Consider the following 18,568-nt stretch of genomic DNA (forward strand, 5'->3'; position numbering starts at 1 on the left):
AAGGTGGGACGAGAATGTACCAAAGGCTGGACTCCATCATCCTTCGTCTGATCCATAAAGGCAGTCTTCCATTATCATTCTGTGTGATACACAAACACAGCAACTTACTGGTGTGTGTGTGTGTCTGTATGTTCTATTCTCAAACAATATCCCCATGTTTTCCTTCTACAATAAACCTCACAAACGCCGCACCCAATTAAATAGGGCTGCCCTCGTTTGTGGAATGCAGCAGCTGTAGAACTGGGATGTGTTCCCCTACCCTCCAACAGAAATATTTCCCGAAGTAAAATTATCTCATTTATGGAGCATTCGCCCTCCTTCACATCCTTTGCCAAGTAAAAAAATCTGAAAGAAGATTTCTGCACTTCCTTGACTTCAGGCAAGTCAGATAGCCTTTGATGAAGTAAGTCGTTTCGGATATAGATCAAGATAATGGCAGAAATGTTGTTTTTCAGTTCATAGAATCGTACTAGGGCTGGTAGAAAACAGAAGGTCGAATCAAAACTTCTCCCCTAAGTGAGTGGATGTCAGGCTCCCTCCCCCCCCCCAAAGCCATGGCCACTTAATATTTTTTTTTTGTTGTTGTTCTACAAATCAAAGCATATGTGTAACTCATATTTTAATAAGCGTAGTCTTGCTGTTCTAATGTGATGGATGCCCACCCACTCCTTCAGAAAAGTTCTGAGAAGTCAGGTGCATTTGTTGTCCACCTCAGTCATTCATCTTGCTTCTGTTATTTGGACTTGAGGGCAGTAACTGGTGAAAAGGGCCATAGCTCAGCTGCAGAGAATCTGCTTTGAATGCAGAATATCCCATGTTCAATACCTAGGTAGGGAATCTCTAGGTAGGGCTGGGAACGCCCCCTGTCTGAAACACCAAAATTTAATAATTTGGCTCGCGCTACTTGCTGAAAAAGCAGAGACATCACCTTGCCAACAAAGGTCCGTATAGTTAAAGCTATGGTTTTCCCAGTAGTGATGTATGGAAGTGAGAGCTGGACCATAAAGAAGACTGATCGCCGAAGAATTGATGCTTTTGAATTATGGTGCTGGAGGAGACTCTTGAGAGTCCCATGGACTGCAAGAAGATCAAATCTATTCATTCTTAAGGAAATCAGCCCTGAGTGCTCACTGGAAGGACAGATCCCGAAGCTGAGACTCCAATACTTTGGCCACCTCATGGAAAGAGAAGACTCCCTGGAAAAGACCCTGGAAAATGTTGGGAAAGATGGAGGGCACAAGGAGAAGGGGAAAGCAGAGGACGAGATGGTTGGACAGTGTTCTCAAAGCTACCAGCATGAGTTTGACCAAACTGCAGGAGGCAGTGGAAGAGAGGAGTGCCTGGCGTGCTCTGGTCCATGGGGTCACAAAGAGTCGGACACAACTAAACGACTAAACAACAACAACAACACTTGCTGAAAACCGAGCAAGGCTGCAATCCTATGCACACTTAACTGGGAGAGAGGCGGCTTTCATTCTTTAGAAAGTAACTTTTTTAAACCTCCAGAACTATCAGGATTAGAAACTATTCTAATTTTGCTGTTGATATCTTTTATAAGAATTAGATTTATTCAGCTCTATTGCAGGGATAGGTAGGGAATTTTAGGGATGGGAGCCCCCAACCCTAAAATCCTGACCTTGGTTCCTCCCTAGACCACACCCCCTTCCCAAGCCACGCCCCTCACCAGCCTTACTTTGCCTCTGCCTTCAGTGTTTTGACCTGGCTGGAACATATCCTCAAACTCTGATCATGCATGGATGGAGGATAGGTGAGCATGGGAAAACTAGGCCACTGTACAAAGGGAAAAGTTGCAATTTATTGTTCTGCATGGGTGCAGCTAAGGGTGGGGGGCCAGGGAGGGGCAGCTGCCCCCCCAAATCAATAAAAATACATAGCTAACTGAGGTTCTGCCCCTTCCCAACAAAAATCCTGGCAACACTACGCCCATGCTGTTCTGTTTTTGCTTCCGGCATTATTATTCTTATTTATTGAATTTATATACCGCTCTATAGCTGGAGGTCTCGGGGCGGTTCACAGAACAAAATCAAAAGACAACACCACAAAACAATCAAAATAAAAACAAAAAAACCACATTTTAAAAGGGCATTGGATGTCAATCAACCATGCGGCCCTCAGATGGCTGCCCGAGAGGGAACGTGGCCCTCGAGCTGGAAAAAGGCTGCTCACACCTGATCTGTTATAATATTGATGAAGCGAGCTTTCCTAAGGATGCAAACTTTAGCTTGCTATCACATTCCAGGGAGTTATTGTGCCATCTCTCCTGGCAGCGAGCGGTGAATTCCTAGTAAAATGGTGTTAAGACACGGAAAGCAGGATTTTTCAGGATCCACAGCAGCGCCTGTTCCCTGATGCTCCTTCTTCTTGCAGCGCAAAATTTCGGGTTTATTCTTATGGTTTTGCAGAAGGCGCGCAGAGCACCGCACAGGCCGCCTGATTGCGACCGCGAGCGGGCGAGCCCTTCGGAACGCGCCGCAGCCAATGAGACGCGCGTTTCATATTGATGAGCCGCCGCCAGCCAATGAGGCGGCGAGCGAGAGTCACCGAAGTCGAGAGGAACGAGGCAAGGCGCGCCAGAACTTCTCTCCCTTTCGGAGGGCGCGCTGCTCTCTTGGGTTGCGTCCGGTGGATCGCCGGCCAGGGATCGCGCTGCCCTCGCAGGTGATCCGCGTGAGCGGCGCTCCCCTCAATTAGGGGAAGGGCTTTTAAGGCGCTGTCTCTGCTCAGGACTGAAGATCGCAGCTGCGGGAGCGGAGAGCGGCTGGGTGGGGATCACCCGGGGATCTCCATGCCCTGGCTATGGAGAAGGGGGCGCCCTGGGGAATCCTGCCTCGCCTGTGCGTGCTGTGCACGGCGCTGCTCTGGCAACTTTGGCCCTGCGGCGCCCACGGCAACTGGATGTGAGTAGAAGCGGGTGCCGAGCGGGATGCCTCATCTCCCGGGGGTGGGGTGATCGAATTGGCTGCGCCTCTCCTGCCTTTGGGACAAATGCGAGTCGTTCTCAGCTCTGCAGAATGTCTCTCAAAGATAATAGAATCGTAGAGTTGGAAAGGGATCTCGAGGATCATTAATCCAACCCCTTGCAATGCAGGAATACGCAGTTGTCCCATACGGGGATCGAACCTACAAGCTTGGCGTTATATCAGCACGGTGCACAAACAACGACGTTACCCAGGCGTTAACTCGATTCCGAGCTTTGGGCAGTTTTCACACGTGCGGGGTTTGAATCTCCCGGGTCTGTGCATAAACAGAACGCCAGCTTTCCCGCACGACACGGAAGCGCCTTTCTTTCTTTTTTTTGCACGTGCGAGGCGCGTTTATAAGGAAAGCTCTTTGGTGGGTTGTCACGCGACTTTCAAACCTTCGCCTGGTGGGCCAGGATGCTCATTCCCATAACAAATGCCGCCGCGTTAGTAAAGCTCAAAGGGGCGGTTGCATGCATAGTCATTTATGCCGATCCAAAAGGAGCTGCTTTACTAAGGAGGCTCAAAGAATCCGGGGAATCCTGTGTCTTCTTAAGAGAAGGAACGCCAAGGCAGGATGTGTGCAAATGCTCCTGAAACACCTTTTAAAGGTCCCTTTTTAAACCGGGAAATGTTAGTGCGCGATATATATATATATATAAATATATATATGGCAGACATCGCCTGTACATTTTCACCAGGGTTGCCATTTTCCCCATCAAATAACACACTGCAAACGTAGCAACGCGGAAGGCTGATTTCATCCTTACAAGTTTCTCGAACGCCCTAGAAAGCGAACTTTTTCGGTTCCTTTATTAAAAATAAATACAAACCTGCCTCCCCTTTTATAATATTCACAAATGGTGGCAGCAAGGTTTGCAGATCTATTTTGTGTGTGTTGTTTGAGAAGAACCTGAAAGCCCGATTTGATTTGAAGGTACGCATCTGTTTGAAACTTGGTTACATGGTCTACAATTTAGCATGCATTTATTTATATCCTGTCTTTCCTCCAAGAAGCTGAAGGGTACATGCATGGTTCCCCCCCCCTCCCCGTTTTATCCTCACAACAACCCTGTGAGGTAGGTTAGGCTCAGTGGCGTAACGTGGGGGGGGGGCCGGGCGCACCGGGCGCAACATCTGGGGGGGCGCGCTCGCACTCGCAGCTCTCTGCCCCTACCTGGCTCACTCACTCTCTCTCACTGCAGTGCTGGCTGTGCGAATCCGATCCGAGCCGCTGGGTCGCCGCCCACTGTGGAGGGGGTGGGTGCCAGGCGTGCGGTGCGGAGAGAGAGCGAGGGACTATCTGGGGGAGGGACAGTGCAGCGGCCGTCCAGCGCAGCGCTGAGCGCGGGAGAGAACCACACCAGACCAGACCAGGCAGCAGCAAGAAGAAGCTGGCAGCGGCGGCAGGTTAGGGGTTAGGGGGCGCAAATTACTTGCCTTGCCCCGGGTTAGGGGGTGCAAATTACTTGCCTTGCCCCGGGTTAGGGGGCGCAAATTACTTGCCTTGCCCCGGGTGCTGACAACCCATGCTACGCCGCTGGTTAGGCTAAGAAACGGTGGCCCGTCCAAAGAGTGAGTGAAGATTTAAAGCTGGTCTCCCAACGCTCTAAACACCAGATCACCCCTGGATGCTCTCATCCAGCATGGAATGGAGAAAGTGGACTGCGAAGCTTTTCTCTCTTGCTCTGTAAATACTGGAAACCAGGGTTGTCAAATAAGGGGGGGAGGATCCAGCACACCAGTTACATGGCAACAGTAGTGGGTTTCTTGCTTCCCAGCTTCTCACGGGCATTTGCTTGGGAAAGAGAATGCCGTTGGTCTCATCCCACAAAGCTTTTTTTAGTTGGTGCTCAGAAGATGCGTTCTGTGAAACGATTCTGCTCCTTTCACATTTGCAGAGATAATTTTGTGCTCAGGATCTGGCAAGGTGGAATCCTGCCTGGATATGTCTTGTGGTGATTAAATTAAACACACACACACACACAAAAAAATGCCATGGGTTTGGGGTGTTTGCGGGAATGTCATTAACTGCAGATGTGATACAGGCTGTTACAATCCAGTAGTCTCTCATGACTGCATTTTCCCAAGTGGCTCCAGGAATTGTGTTTGAATTATCTCATATCAGTACAGTGGTACCTCGGGTTGCATACGCTTCAGGTTACAGACTCCGCTAACCCAGAAATAGTACCTTGGGTGTAGAACTTTGCTTCAGGATGAGAACAGAAATCGTGCAGCGGCAATGTGGCGGCAGCAGGAGGCCCCATTAGCTAAAGTGGTGCTTCAGGTTAAGAACAGTTTCAGATTAAGAACAGACCTCCGGAACGAATTAAGTACTTAACCCAAGGTACCACTGTATATCAGAAGGGGAAAGCTACATTGTTTTTAAAATCGCCCTTTGTTTACTATGGGAATTTCCCGGTCAAAGGGCTTTGTACAGTTCCTCAGTGACATCTATCACCTACAAAGGGACTGTTAGAAGGCCACAGTCTAGCCCAGCCTTCCCTAACACTGGGTCTCCAAATATTGTTGGACTACAATTCCCATCATCCCTGGTAGCTGCGGATGATGGGAGTTGTAGCCCAACACCACCACCCAAGTTTGAGAAAGGGTGCCTAGCCCTTGGACCTCATTAGATTCTCTAGAATTCCTGTGGGGCCCTTTTGTCCAAGCTCACCTGCCCCACACCTGAAGACATGTAAGGTAAAGAAAGAAAAAACGGGTCGCCTGATGTCATGGTGGCGCCAGGTGATTGACAGATGGGTGACTCCACCCAGCTGTCAAACCCGGGGCTCTGGGGATGTGGGAGCTAGTGATCCCTCCTGCAGGATCCTCTCAGGCAACAGTCTTGCCCTGCCACACAAATCCACAATGCCTAGTACTAACCCCTCCCTCTCCTCTCCAGTCCTAGCTTATCGTCTGATTTCAGGTGCTTCTTGTTCCACACCTATTGCTGGGGAATGTGGCATTTGGAAGTGTCATATAATGCTTTCGGAAGTGGCCCAATAAAGATTACAAGGTATTCTGAGCATCACTTTTTTTTTAAGGGAAATGCCCAGATTTATTTATTTACCTTGGAAGTCAAACGGAATCCGTTCCAGAAGTCCGTTTGACTTCCAAAAGATTTGAAAACCAAATCACAGCTTCCGTCGAACGTTTGGTTTCCAAAAGAACGTTCACAAACCGGAACAATCACTTCCGGGTTTGCGGCGTTCAGGAGCCAAAACGTCCGAGTTCCAGGGCGTTCCGGTTCCAAGGTACAACTGTACTTGATTGATTGATTGATTGATTGATTGATATACAGCCCTTTGTCATAAGATCTCAGGGCGGTTCAAAGATTAAAATGCAGGATAAAACAAGTAAATAAGTAAAACAAAACAACAAAATAATAACACCCCCCTTCCCACATCAATCAGCCAAAGGCCTGATGAAGAGGAACGTTTTCACCTGGTGCCTAAAAATATAGAAACAAGGCGCCTGGCGAACTGCCCTGGGGAGAGCACTCCATAAGCAGGGAGCCACTACAGAAAAGGCCCATTCTCATGGTGCCACCACCTGGACATCACGTGGAGGAGGCTAAGGAAGAAGGGCGTCAGGTGATGAATGCAGAGAGGCGGTCCTTGAGGTATTGCAGCCCTGAGCCATTTAAGGCTTTATAGGTCAAAACCAGCATTTTGAATTGGGCCCAGAAACTAATTGGTAGCCAGTGCAGTCGTGCCAGGATCAGTGTAATATGATCTAACTGGTGATCATTGTTTAACATCCAGATGTCGAGGACCACAACTCCCATTGGTCTCAGCCAGCGTGGCCAATGGTCAGGGATGATGGGGGTTGTAGTCTAGCGGCATCCGAAGGACGCAGCCTTGGCTACTCCCTCTGTGGGTCTTCCGTGAATTTGTATTCCTTTGACCCTCTGGTGTTTTGATAGTCCTTTCACATTGCTGGGTTGCTTGAGCCATGGCTCCTCTTTCCTGTTTTGGCTGCTCTCGTCTTACCTGTGTCAAATGAAATGTCTGGTGCTTGGGTCTCACCCCAGGGGCTGCTTTTTCAGGTGGCTGGGCATGGCCTCCTTCGGTGTCCCCGAGAAACTGGGCTGCACCAACCTGCCTCTGAACGGCCGTCAAAAGGACCTGTGCAAGAAGCAGCCCAACCTCCTGCCCAGCATCCGCGAAGGAGCCCGCCTGGGGATTCAGGAGTGCCAGAGCCAGTTCAAACACGAGCGCTGGAACTGCCTCCTGCTGCTCGAGACGGCTTCTACGGCTTCCAACCCTTCGCCTATCTCTGCAGCTCCTGCTTCCTCCGGCTTTGGCTATGAACTGAGCAGCGGTAGGTCCTCTGGTAGGGAAGAGTGGGAAAGTGGCGGGTTTGAGACGCACCGTCTCACGTCCCATCCATGCAATGCACATTAGAAATTAGCCGGGTGCCTTTTGTGACTGGCGCGGGGCCAATTGTGACCATGTGGAGACCATGTGGCAAAGGTTCCCCGTCCTTTGCACTAATTCAAAGGTAGCCAACAATTGCCTTCCAAATGTCGGTGGTCTACAATTCCTGTCTTCCCCAACCAGCAGAACTAGTGGTCATTGTTGTTGCAACATCTTGAGGTAAAGGTAAAGGCTCCCTGGACGGTTAAGTCCAGTCAAAGGCGACTATGGGGTTGCGGCGCTCATCTCGCTTTCAGGCCGAGGATGCCGGCATTTGTCCACAGACATCTTTCCGGGTCATGTGACCAGCATGACTAAACCACTTCTGCCACAAAGAAAACCAGAGCGGACGGAAACGCTGCTTAACTTCCCGCCACTGTGGTACCTATTTATCTACTTGCACTGGTGTGCTTTCAAACTGCTAGGTTGCAAGGAGCTGGGACCGAACAATGGGAGCTCACCCCTTCACGGGGATTCGAACCACCAACCTTCCAATTGGCATGGCCAAGAGGCTCAGTGGTTTAGACCACAGCACCACCTGCGTCCTTTAAACTAGCTGGCTAAATTAGTCCTATTTGGGCCAGCATGGAGACCAGGGGAGAATTAGCTGTGGGATCCCAGAGCAGGCAATCTTCATAAAAAGGGGAGGGGGGAGAGAAGGAAGGGGACTAAAAGATCAGGCTAAGTTCAAGTTGAAAGCCAGGTGGAATAGCTTTGTCTTACAGGCCCTGCGGAAGGAAGTTAAATCCTGCAGGGCCCTGGTCTCATGGGACAGAGCATTCCACCAGGTCAGAGCCATCACTGAGAAGGCCCTGGCCCTGGTGGAGGATAATCTAAATTCCTTAGGGCCCGGGACCTCTAAACTATGATTATTCATTGACCTTAAGGTCCTCTGCGGGGCATACCAGGAGAGGCGGTCCTGTAAATACGAGGGCCCTAAGCCACAAAGGGCTTTAAAGGTCAAAATCAGTGATCTCAGTACACTGGCCCCAATCCAAAGCAAGCTGGTAACACTGAAGTCCCTTTGAACTCCCTTGTGACTAAATTGCCCTGTTGATTTCGGCTGGACATAAACTGAATGAATTTCCCCGGGAAGGGGGCCAAGATTTCTCTCTCTCCTGCTGGCTTAATGGGAGCGGGCACCATTCTGGCCACAGGTTAATGCTGCCAACCTTTTTGAGTGATGTTTCAAAGAGTGGTACCTTCCTATCTGGGATGGTCGGCCTCTTCCATCAAGCGTGCAGCTTTGGGAGGGAAGCACATGAGGCGGTGAGGGTGGAAGAGGACAGCCGCCTAGCCCGCCATTTCAGTAGAATCCAACACTGGCGATCAGTGGGGTTACAGATGTTGCAGCCAGATCGCCCTCACATCCTAGAGATTGAATTCCAAACCCTTAGCAGCGCAGCCGACAAAACCTGTTTCCCTTTGGGGTTGGGAATTCCACCCTCGTTTGGTCAGGACACTCCGTATTTACAACAGCTTTCAATCCCCACCTACGCAGAGCTCTTTCCCTTGCAAGATTTAATATCTTGCCGCTAGCAGGTAGGTTTTCGACAGTCCCATCCTCTGAAAGTCACTGCCCTTGTGGCACAAAACAGGTCGAATTCCTCACATGTGTTTTGTTTTATTTCCCAGTTTGTGCAAAAAAGTATGATAAATATTTGGCCCCCTTTTTGAAGGAGGGGATTTATCGACTCTTCCAGGGTGTCTTATCTGCTGAGCAATTGTAGAAATGACATTGTGGAGAATGTGGCAAGATTTTTGAGTGACGCCACGAAATTACGTCACCGTAGGTCCCAAGAGCCATTTTTGTATCTCACGGTGCCTGTACAGTTTCATCCAAAAGTATCTCCTATGTTTCGTTCACTCTGTTGTGTTCTGATCATGAACAGTCGTACTTGGTTGCTGAACGCCTTGCGAGTCGAACGTTTTGGCTTCCAGACACCACAAACCCGGAAGTGAGTGTTCTGGTTTGCGAACGTTCTTTGGAACCCAAACATCCGGCGCGGCTTACGCGGCTTCTGATTGGCTGCAGGACCTTCCTGCAACCAATCGGAAGCCGTGCCTTGGTTTCCGAACATTTTGAAAGTCGAACGGACTTTTGGAACAGATTCTGTTTGACTTCCGAGGTACGACTGTATATGATGCACTTTTTCTATGCCAATAAAGGAGATTGATTGAATGACTGTGTCCTTCTGCAGGTACCAAAGAGACAGCGTTCATCTCGGCGGTGACGGCAGCGGGCCTTGTGCATTCCGTGACTCATTCGTGCAGCGTGGGGAACATGACTGACTGCGCCTGTGACCCCAAGCTACAGAGTGGTGGCTCAGCCAGCGAAGGCTGGCACTGGGGCGGCTGCTCTGATGACATCCAGTACGGAATGTGGCTGAGCAGAAAGTTTTTAGATGACCCTGCGGAAAATGTCACGGGGAAAGATGGCAGCAGACTGCAAGCCATGAACCTGCATAACAACGAAGCTGGAAGACTGGTATGGATTTGACTCCTGTCCTCCCATTCCACTTGTAATATGTAGCCAATGAATGGTAGAGGGAGACAGTTTCCTGGCTGCTTCCCCATGTCCCTGGCCTTAAGCCACCATGCCCCAAGATCTTCCATCTCTTTGACCTGCACACGAAAAGATAGCTTCCTCCGATTATGCATTCCCTGTGTGGAGCTTTTCTTTAAGATGGGTGGTATTTAAATTTTGACAACTATTAATAGCAGCAACAATAATAACAGTAATAATAGGTTTTTTATTATTTTTGTGACTGCTGCCCCACAGCTCTTTCTCAAAATTTGAAATTTGCCTGCTGGTCCTAAAAGGCGGGCAACCTTTGCCATAGCTGAAGAGACTGGGTGCAGTTCTGTTTTGAGAAACAGCTTGGCTTTTCGGCTGCAAGAACTGTTGCAATGAAAGCAAGAACCTGAGCTCTAGTTGTGCATATGGCTCTTTCTCACTTACATGTCTGCTTTTTTGTTCTTTAATCTCTGGCCTCATTTCTGAGAAGCAGACGACTCCCAAATGGAAGATGTTTAAACATTTTGGGCATTGTCATTTCATAGCCTTAGAAGCGTAGAATCTGTTGCTCGGTAGTTAACAAATGAGCGGAACGTTGCTTGATCGTGGATTGTTTTGGTCTCAACTTTTCCCCAGGCTGTCGCAAAGCTGATGACGGTGGATTGCCGTTGCCACGGAGTCTCGGGCTCCTGTGCTCTCAAGACGTGCTGGAAGACTATGTCCTCCTTTGCAAAGATTGGCAGTCTTTTGAAAGAGAAGTACGAAAGCAGCATCCAGATTTCCGACAGGGCGAGAAGAAAGATACGCAGGAAAGACAAAAGGCAGCGGAAGATACCGATCCGCAAAGAAGATCTGCTGTACATCCACAAGTCCCCCAACTACTGTGTTGAAGATCCCAAACTGGGAGTCCCCGGGACGCAAGGAAGGGAATGCAACCGTACTTCCGAGGGGCCGGATGGATGCAACCTCCTGTGCTGCGGCCGCGGTTACAACACACACGTCGTCAGGCAAGTGGAGAGATGCGACTGCAAGTTTGTTTGGTGTTGTTACGTACGCTGCAGAAGATGCGAGACCATGACTGATGTCCATACTTGCAAGTGAAACCGTACCTGCCCTGAAAATAGATGACGAGAGAGAAACCCTGAGAAGTAGCCTTCTCGTGGTCCTGCTAAGGAGGCGTCTTGAGATGAAGAGCCTTGGGGGCCAAAGGTGTTGGTTTGTATCGAAAGGGCAGCTCGGAATAAGTAGAGGCCCCATTTAAAACTAATAGTAGTGGAGACCTGGATCATCTGAAGAATTTTGCCTAGCTGGGTGGCCTACTGGAGCGACTCGTGTCCATGATCGCCGTGAATAGTCAGTATTTTGATTAGTGAAGTCGAGGTGGACATCTTTGACAACGCTGGACACGCACAGTTCTCAAGGCAGCCAGAAGAGCTTAAATGAAACATTTTGAGGCTACAATGAGGCCTGGTACGAGATAAGCTGATCCCATGTATTAAGAGTACTCTGTTTATTGAGACCTCTGGGAGCAAAGGATTACCAGCAGCTGTACGGCTGTTTGCTTAGCTAATCAAATGTTAAGGGTAAGACTGAGATGTTCATGAGTTAACCGAGCCGAGTCTAAGATGGGTTGAATAGCTTTCTTGGGCAGATCTGGACCTTGGCGCTGGGAGTACACGCCAGTTAAAGTGAAATGCTGTGTAGCTGCGACCTCCTGGTGGTTTTTTAAATTTTTAGTTGTGCCTTCTCCAGTGCCATTAAAAGCTTCATTGAGGAAAAGGGAGAGAAATGGAGCAGCTTTGTGGGAACGTTGTGGTGTCGTCGCTTAAGGCATTCTCATTCCTCCCCCCCCCCCAACCAAATTATGCTGATTATTTTTGTTTTGCGATGTGATGCTCTATTCTTTTTATGGAAATGTCTCCCATATGCTATTGCTAAACACACCTGTCTGTGACTATAACACACCAGTGTGCTATGAAAACTATGGTGTGTGTGTCAGCGAATTTGGCGCATGTTCCATTGACTGGAGGATCATCAATCCATGATAGATGGATGCATTTTCTCCCTTTAGATCTTTCTGGCCACCCTGCAAGAGTCATTTATTCCAGTCAGGTTAATCAATATCTTGTTTCTTTGGCACAGTGGTCGTTTCCTAGTCATTGCAAGTATGGTCAGTCAAAAGTGGTTTGCCAGCTCGGGTGAAGGAAGGAAGGGGGTGAACTGGAGGTCATTGTGGTTCAAATGGACTAGCAGGAGTACTGGATCAACTCCTTTGGTGTCTTTGCACAACAATGACCTCGCCACCACCTCATCCCTTCCTCTTGCGCCGAAAGCCACTTCTGTGGCCAATGTTGATAAACCGATAAGTTTTGTGAGTCCGGATCTACTAGATGGCATTGGAGCTCCGTCCAATAAAATGGTTAATCTGTAGATTTATTCATATGCTTGAGGCAAGGAAAAAATGGGCTTCGCAAACTTCAGAACTTGCTTGCAAATTTTGGGCAACGTTGGCTATTCAATGAACATGCATCCTGATTTGTTTGCACAGAGGTTAGATGACATTGCGTCGCAGCAAGCATTGTCCCATACTTTCTATCGAGTGCCTTTTCCTGTCACTTTCCTTACTGCAAAAAGTCTGTTCTATTGGGGGAATGGCTTTTGTTGCAGCAAACCTTCCAGTCAGCTATAATGGCACAGCCTGAATTTGACAGTTTGTGATGGAACCCCACCCCCAAATAGCAACAGTCTGGAATTGCCCCAAGTCCTGTTGAAGTGAGAGGGGTGAGCTCCTGATAGACATACAAGATTGCACTGTTACTATGTTTGCTTCAATTATGCTTTCTGGAATTTTCTAAGAGAACACTGGACCAACCTTTAATGGCCTCACTTTCAACACAACTCTTAAAACAGAGGCTCTAGGAAAGGTGAGAGGAACACAAAATTATCCTCTTGATTTAGTTTTTCAGGTGTTTGCTGATGTGCCTTTGGTCTTACGGGAAGAAATGTCTTAGAATCATAGAATTGTAGAGTTGGAAGGGACCACAAGGGTCATCTAGTCCAACCCCCTGCAATACAGGAATATTTTGCCCAACATGGGGCTGGAACCCACAACCCTAAGATTAAGAGTCTCTTGCTCTGCCATCTGAGCTGCTAAGGCAGATCAACTCTTTTAATCTGGTTCACCAACCTACTGATTCTAAATTACCTTGGTTCTTCTAGCTTATCCAATATGGATGACTTGAGGCTGTTATTCTATTTACATGGAAGTAAGGCCCATTCTGATTAGTCATGGGTAAAGTTGTGCTGTGAAAAAGGCAAGTCAAGGCATTTCTGCTTTGTGAATGGTGCCATTGTTTCTAAGGACATTGTCCAACTGGAGCATGTCTTGCCAGTCAGAAGGTCAGCAGTTCGAATGTGCGCAACAGGGAGCATGTCTACAGGAGGGTTGACCTGGTGAGGGACCTGGAAACCAAGTTCTGTGTGCAATGCGTTGGGTAAAGAGTTGGGTATGTTTTGCTTGAAGGAGTGATGATTAAGTTCAAGCCTTCAAATATCTGAAGGGAGACAGAACAGGCTTCTTCCCCACTGTTCCAAAGGATGGGACTAGGATCAGCAGTGAGATTGCAGGGAAGGCGATTTCGGCTAAAGTTTTTAAGGGAAGCCTTTCTTAAGAGCCATTCAATAGCAGAATATGCATTCTCAGACAGTCATGGGCTGTCCATTGCTGGAGGCGTTCAAGTCAGAGGTTCAAGCAAATATTTATGGTGTTGTTTGATCCTGCAGTGCAGATCTTGCCTGGACCAGATAACCTCTATGTATCATAGAATCACCACCAATGAACCACAGTAGGTTAATCTGTTGCACAGCAGGAGCAGCTCTGAATTGAATTTTAAAATTCAGTGAGATGGCGTGGGACTTTTATCTAAAAACAGCAGAAAATCTGATTATATAGGTCTGTTGTGCATGCTTTCCTGGATCATGGCTTCTGGTTGTTATGGGGAGAGATGTGTGAGGGGAAAGTGTTTCTCAGGTGGTGAACTTTTTGGCTCTGCAGATTCTTACTGGATCAAACTTCACAGGTGGACAGGGCTGCCCACCCGTCAACACATGACCTCACATTGATGTCAGGTAGTTGGGTGCTTTGAAGCCCCAAAGTTAGGACTTCAAAGCACCATGCAGGATTTGCAAAAGAGCTTTGCATGGTGTTTTCACGCTCCTCGAACGTTACCTTTACCCATTAGCCGATGGGTGGCAGTTCCAAAACCTACTGCATCAGCTACTACAGGAGCAAGTTCCACCTAGGAAACCTCTTTGCCAGTACACAATCGGCTTGCTCTAAGGCTCCTAATGGTGCATTGAAAGCCACATCTCTACCTGCTACAACCTGATGTCACATATGTTGGGGGGGGGGGGGGGCAAGTGAGTGTGGATCGAGGAAGACAGTCTTGCGCTCCAAATTTGAATCCCTGTTGGGCCACCCTGCTTTAATGGCTAGTGGTCCCCTTCCATCTTCCAAAGCTGGCAGCTGACTGCCCTGTTTGGTGTTATGCATTGGCCTGTTTTGCTTAATCATGGGCGGTTTCGTGGAAAGATCTCATTGATTTGAATGGACTTATTTGCATCTGGTTATAATCTCTCAACTGGTTATCTTATATGCTGGCTTAGCCACTCAGCTTGGCTCATAGATCTACTTAGCAGCCCGAGCAGTGTTTTGTCAACATCAGCACTATTGACGGGAAGAAATGCTGGCGGAATTGGGCAAGCCTAGAGTTTCAGCTCAAAAGCAGAATTTTTATTAGCTCTTGCAGATCTTGCTTTGCAGCCACTGTGTGGTACATAAAACCCTAAATGCTATGCACATGTGGGTTGGCTTCCTGGAACTGCTGGAATACATATGCACATGAAACCCACTACTTAACCCAGCTCATTCCTATGCTTGCTTGTTCTGATCCTATCGAGTTCAGTGGTTTTGACTCCCAGCTAAGCATGCATAGGGGTGGCAGCCTCAACAGTGTCTTTCGGGACTGATTACACTTTCGCAAAAATGAAGGGTGATGTCATGGTAATTATTATGTAAATGGAAGCTTTGAAGGAAAGCATCTGTGCTTAAATGTCTTGTATTTTTGATACGACTAAAAGTTTATATAGTGCATGTATTTAAGTTATGCGTGTTCGCATCCAGTGTTTTATTTAAGCCTGTTAAATTTCTAGAACTGAGAGAAGCTTTTGCTGGTATTTCGTGCATGGCTTCTCAGCAGCAAGTCTGAGATCAATGAGACTTCTTCCCATGCAAGTGTGGGTAGAACTGGCAGTGTGGTTATAGGGTTGGATCCAGAACTAATCATGTTTAGACTGAAATCGGTGGGAACTTAAATTAGTCACAAGCAACTTAGATTCCATTGATTCCAGCCTGAAGTATGGTTAGATCTGGATTCTACCCCTTTGTCTTTGATGGTGACAAGCTTAATCTTCCCCATTTGGTAAGGCGGTTTTTAGATCTTTTATAACTCATCACATGCGTTTGAGAGCAGAGGTACAGGCAGCTCACGTGGCATCTGCACAGGACTCACAGGAGAATGAGTAGTTTATTGCAGGTGGGAGCAACTTAATGGGGTAGCCAAGCAACTTCCATCTAATATGCTTAATTTTTTTAAGGTGCTGTATTTCATTGCTTTATACTTTAAAATATGACCATGTTCTTTCATATTTGTTAACTGAATAAAAAATTATTTATTGTTACATATGCATCACTCTTGAAGTCCAAACCTTAGGCAGGGCCATCTGCAAGGGGACGCCTATACATATAGGCTTTCCCTACACTGAAACCCTAGTTGGTTCCAGAACGCAGGGAGGTTTTGTGGCACTGAAAAACCTATGCTCAGAAGGATTTCCCTGGCAGATGTCCATGGCTAGCATGCTTGCACAATGTATGCATGAAGCAGCTACAGTGTGGCTTTCATGCTTCCTGATCCCAGGGATCAACATCCAAGAGCTTGCAAGCATCAAACTCCCGTTTCAAAGAGATTGTGTGGATTCTCAGCAGAACTGCAGCCAATCAGGACTTCCTGCTTTTAGTGTAGGGGGATTGATGCTTCGGTTTGTCACGTTTGTGCTTCACCTTTCTAAGGCAGGCTTTCAGCATCTTTGCACACCAAGTAAAAACATGGGCTTCTGGCGGAGCCCATAAAACTTTTGGTCGTGGGTTTTAAAAACTTTATTGATGAAAAAATATAATACTCGGAAATGTGGTTTTATTTCTTCTGAACATGAACAACAAATCTGCATGGTATTTACAAATAATTGCCTTGACTGTTGAGGGTGCATTTTATTGCTAGACTACAGTAAATTGCTAAGAAGAAGGGAGAAAAAACATGGTATGAACAGGTTAAAACAGTAAAGCAGCTCAGATTCCAGTCACCAGCTCTTGGTTTGGAAAGTTGGGTGGCTCTTCTGAACTATTTTAAGCCATAATTATCAGTATTGCTTTAATATCTTTAGTGCAAACAATATTTGATTAGTTCAACTGCAACTCTCAGTAACCAAGTCAACTGCTTGGTTTAAAATGCTCCTACTGTCGGGGCGGGGAAGGTTGGCTAACCCTATCTGCCAACACAGCGCAGACTTGACAAGACTGTACACAGAAATATAACTTGATCCCCTACAGCAAAACACACCATCAAAATTATATTACACTTTGATAAGGTCTCTAAGACCAGTGGGGGGACGGGACGGTAGTTGTAGCTGAATTACATCTGAAGGGCTGCAGGTTCACTGCCTCTGAGTTGTGTACAAGTCTAAAAAACCCCCACCCAAATTGGAACCCCAGTGGAGGACTGCAGAAATTAGCACCACTGCAGCCCCCCCCCCCCCACTACAAAGCAGAACCCAAATGGCCTGAGTCACTTATAGGAACACTGGGCCCACAATTCTCACCAAGTACCAGCAAGTTGTGGAAGAAGCTTGTCTTTCTGCTTCCTGGAGGTGCTTTTTTTTTGGGGGGGGGGGCAGCAGGAAGAGAAGGAATGGGATTTTTTTGGGGGGGGGGGGAACAAACAGTCTGTGGATTCCAGCGATTGCCAGAGGTGTGCACTGTGCATGTAGAGCCCTTTAGAGCCTAGTAGCAAAAAATGTGGCACATGGATTTTCCAAACCATCAGTACCGATAGGATGCACACACCTGCCAGGGGGTGATGAAATGCCCCATAAACGAACATCAAATATCCTTAAAGATGTGGTCTGCCCTTTTAAACCCTACCGTTAAAACGGGATATTCAATTGGCAACATTTTCAGTCCTATAATATAGATGTGCTCCGTAAGAGTTCCCTTCCCCAAAATATTCAACCCCTTTCCTCAATTTTTTACTTGTAGGATAGGTAGCAAAACTGCCCAGATTAGCTGATGCGTGCGGAGTTTAATTCCTAATAGAAATTAAGTCTACTTTTAACATGCAATTGCTTGCTTCCAGAATAACACTAACTGCCAATGGTGGGTTTCTCTCCAATAATATCTTAAGCAATTGGCGCGGTTGGTGGTTTATAGAACTTTAAAAGATGTCTAGCTGAACACACACAGACACAAAGCAACTACATTATCCTGCTCTATTAGCAGTACGTTTTGCTAACCAGAAGCATGGGCCACAGATAATCTAACAATAGCAATGAACGCAATGATATAACATTGGTTTTCATTTTAAAAGGGTTTAATTGTGCTTCTTATAGCAGCCTACAATTTTGTATTCAACACTCAACCTTCACCTATCTGAAGGTTTGAAAAGGAGGAGGGATCACAGAAGAATGCTGCTTTCAAAGAGGCAGAGCATAAATGTAAGTTCGCATTTTTGGCTAAGGTTGGCCTATCCCACTAGATATGCACTTGCAGCCAATGTCACCATTGTTTGAGCAAATTACAACATAGCTCAGGATCAGTTCAGTTATTTATTGGGTACATTTAATGGCCTATGCTGGTAGTTCTAAAAGAGATTTACCATAAAATAACCTGAACATTGTGCTTTGGGGGGGGGGGGGGAGTAAAAGAAAAGCAAGTAAGGATAGGAGGAAGATGCTTAGAAAGAGCAATTTCCTCGGTCTGGGCCTATGTACACATTTACACCAAAAGAAGGATCTCTGTTTTGACAATAAATAAATCGGATTTTCAAAAATGTCAATGCCCATGCACATTCTAAGGTGGAAACATGCTTGGAGAGTATTTACATGGGGCACAATCTGGCCGGATAAATCCCTGCACAAGCCCCATTTAAAAATGAATTGCGCGATTCACCATGCTCATTTGCTCAGCTCCCATTCATTTTTATGGGCCTTGAGCGAGATACTAGCCTGGATGGGATGTGCCCATACATAGTAATTCTTCTTCCTCCATACAAAGTATTCTCTACCCAACAGCAGCAGAAAGTGCATTTTCCCTCCAATGTCCTTTTGCACTGTAAATGTCCATTTGACAATGCCTTCAGTCCAGCTTCTGTGGAATGCAGCCTTCCATCTCCACGACCTCTGGCCATCCTTCATACTTGTTTGTGTCTTTGTTGTTCTTAATATGCTGCAAATGGGGGTGGAGGACAATTGCAACAGTCAAAATACTAAAGCGATAATTGGCTTCCAGCAAGAGACCCCATACATTTACGAAATAAAAA

At 47.2% G+C, this 18,568-nt stretch overlaps 2 protein-coding genes across 3 annotated transcripts in view; one reads left to right on the forward strand and one right to left on the reverse strand.

Annotated features, from left to right (window-relative positions):
• Positions 1 to 2,623: 2,623 nt before the first annotated feature.
• Positions 2,624 to 17,947, forward strand: WNT16 (Wnt family member 16). 2 transcript variants are annotated; one of them, XM_081023786.1, is made up of 4 exons: positions 2,624 to 2,918; positions 7,018 to 7,307; positions 9,604 to 9,890; positions 10,557 to 17,947. In XM_081023786.1, the coding sequence occupies exons 1-4, from the start codon at positions 2,818 to 2,820 to the stop codon at positions 11,019 to 11,021; spliced, it is 1,143 nt and encodes a 380-aa protein (XP_080879912.1). In that variant the 5' UTR covers positions 2,624 to 2,817; the 3' UTR covers positions 11,022 to 17,947. The 2 variants fall into 2 exon arrangements, with proteins under 2 accessions (XP_080879912.1, XP_080879913.1); XM_081023787.1 differs by having other exon boundaries at positions 7,033 to 7,307.
• Positions 16,152 to 18,568, reverse strand: part of FAM3C (FAM3 metabolism regulating signaling molecule C) — a 37,136-nt gene continuing 34,719 nt past the window's right edge. Inside the window, exon 10 of the mRNA XM_081023863.1 lies at positions 16,152 to 18,474. Within this exon, the coding sequence (XP_080879989.1) occupies positions 18,385 to 18,474 (90 nt within the window). The 3' untranslated portion in view covers positions 16,152 to 18,384. The remainder of the gene's footprint in view (positions 18,475 to 18,568) is intronic.

This window comes from Podarcis pityusensis, assembly GCF_964106645.2.
Source record: "Podarcis pityusensis genome assembly, chromosome: 10".
Taxonomy (NCBI): domain Eukaryota; kingdom Metazoa; phylum Chordata; class Lepidosauria; order Squamata; family Lacertidae; genus Podarcis; species Podarcis pityusensis.

Excerpts from the sequence above, each read along its gene's own strand:
- WNT16 (XM_081023786.1), top strand. The coding sequence starts at position 2,818 with ATGGAGAAGGGGGCGCCCTGGGGAATCCTGCCTCGCCTGTGCGTGCTG. Across the intron at positions 2,919-7,017 it reads GGCGCCCACGGCAACTGGAT|GGGCTGCTTTTTCAGGTGGC; the intron begins GTGAGTAGAAGC and ends GTCTCACCCCAG. Across the intron at positions 7,308-9,603 it reads TGGCTATGAACTGAGCAGCG|GTACCAAAGAGACAGCGTTC; the intron begins GTAGGTCCTCTG and ends GTCCTTCTGCAG.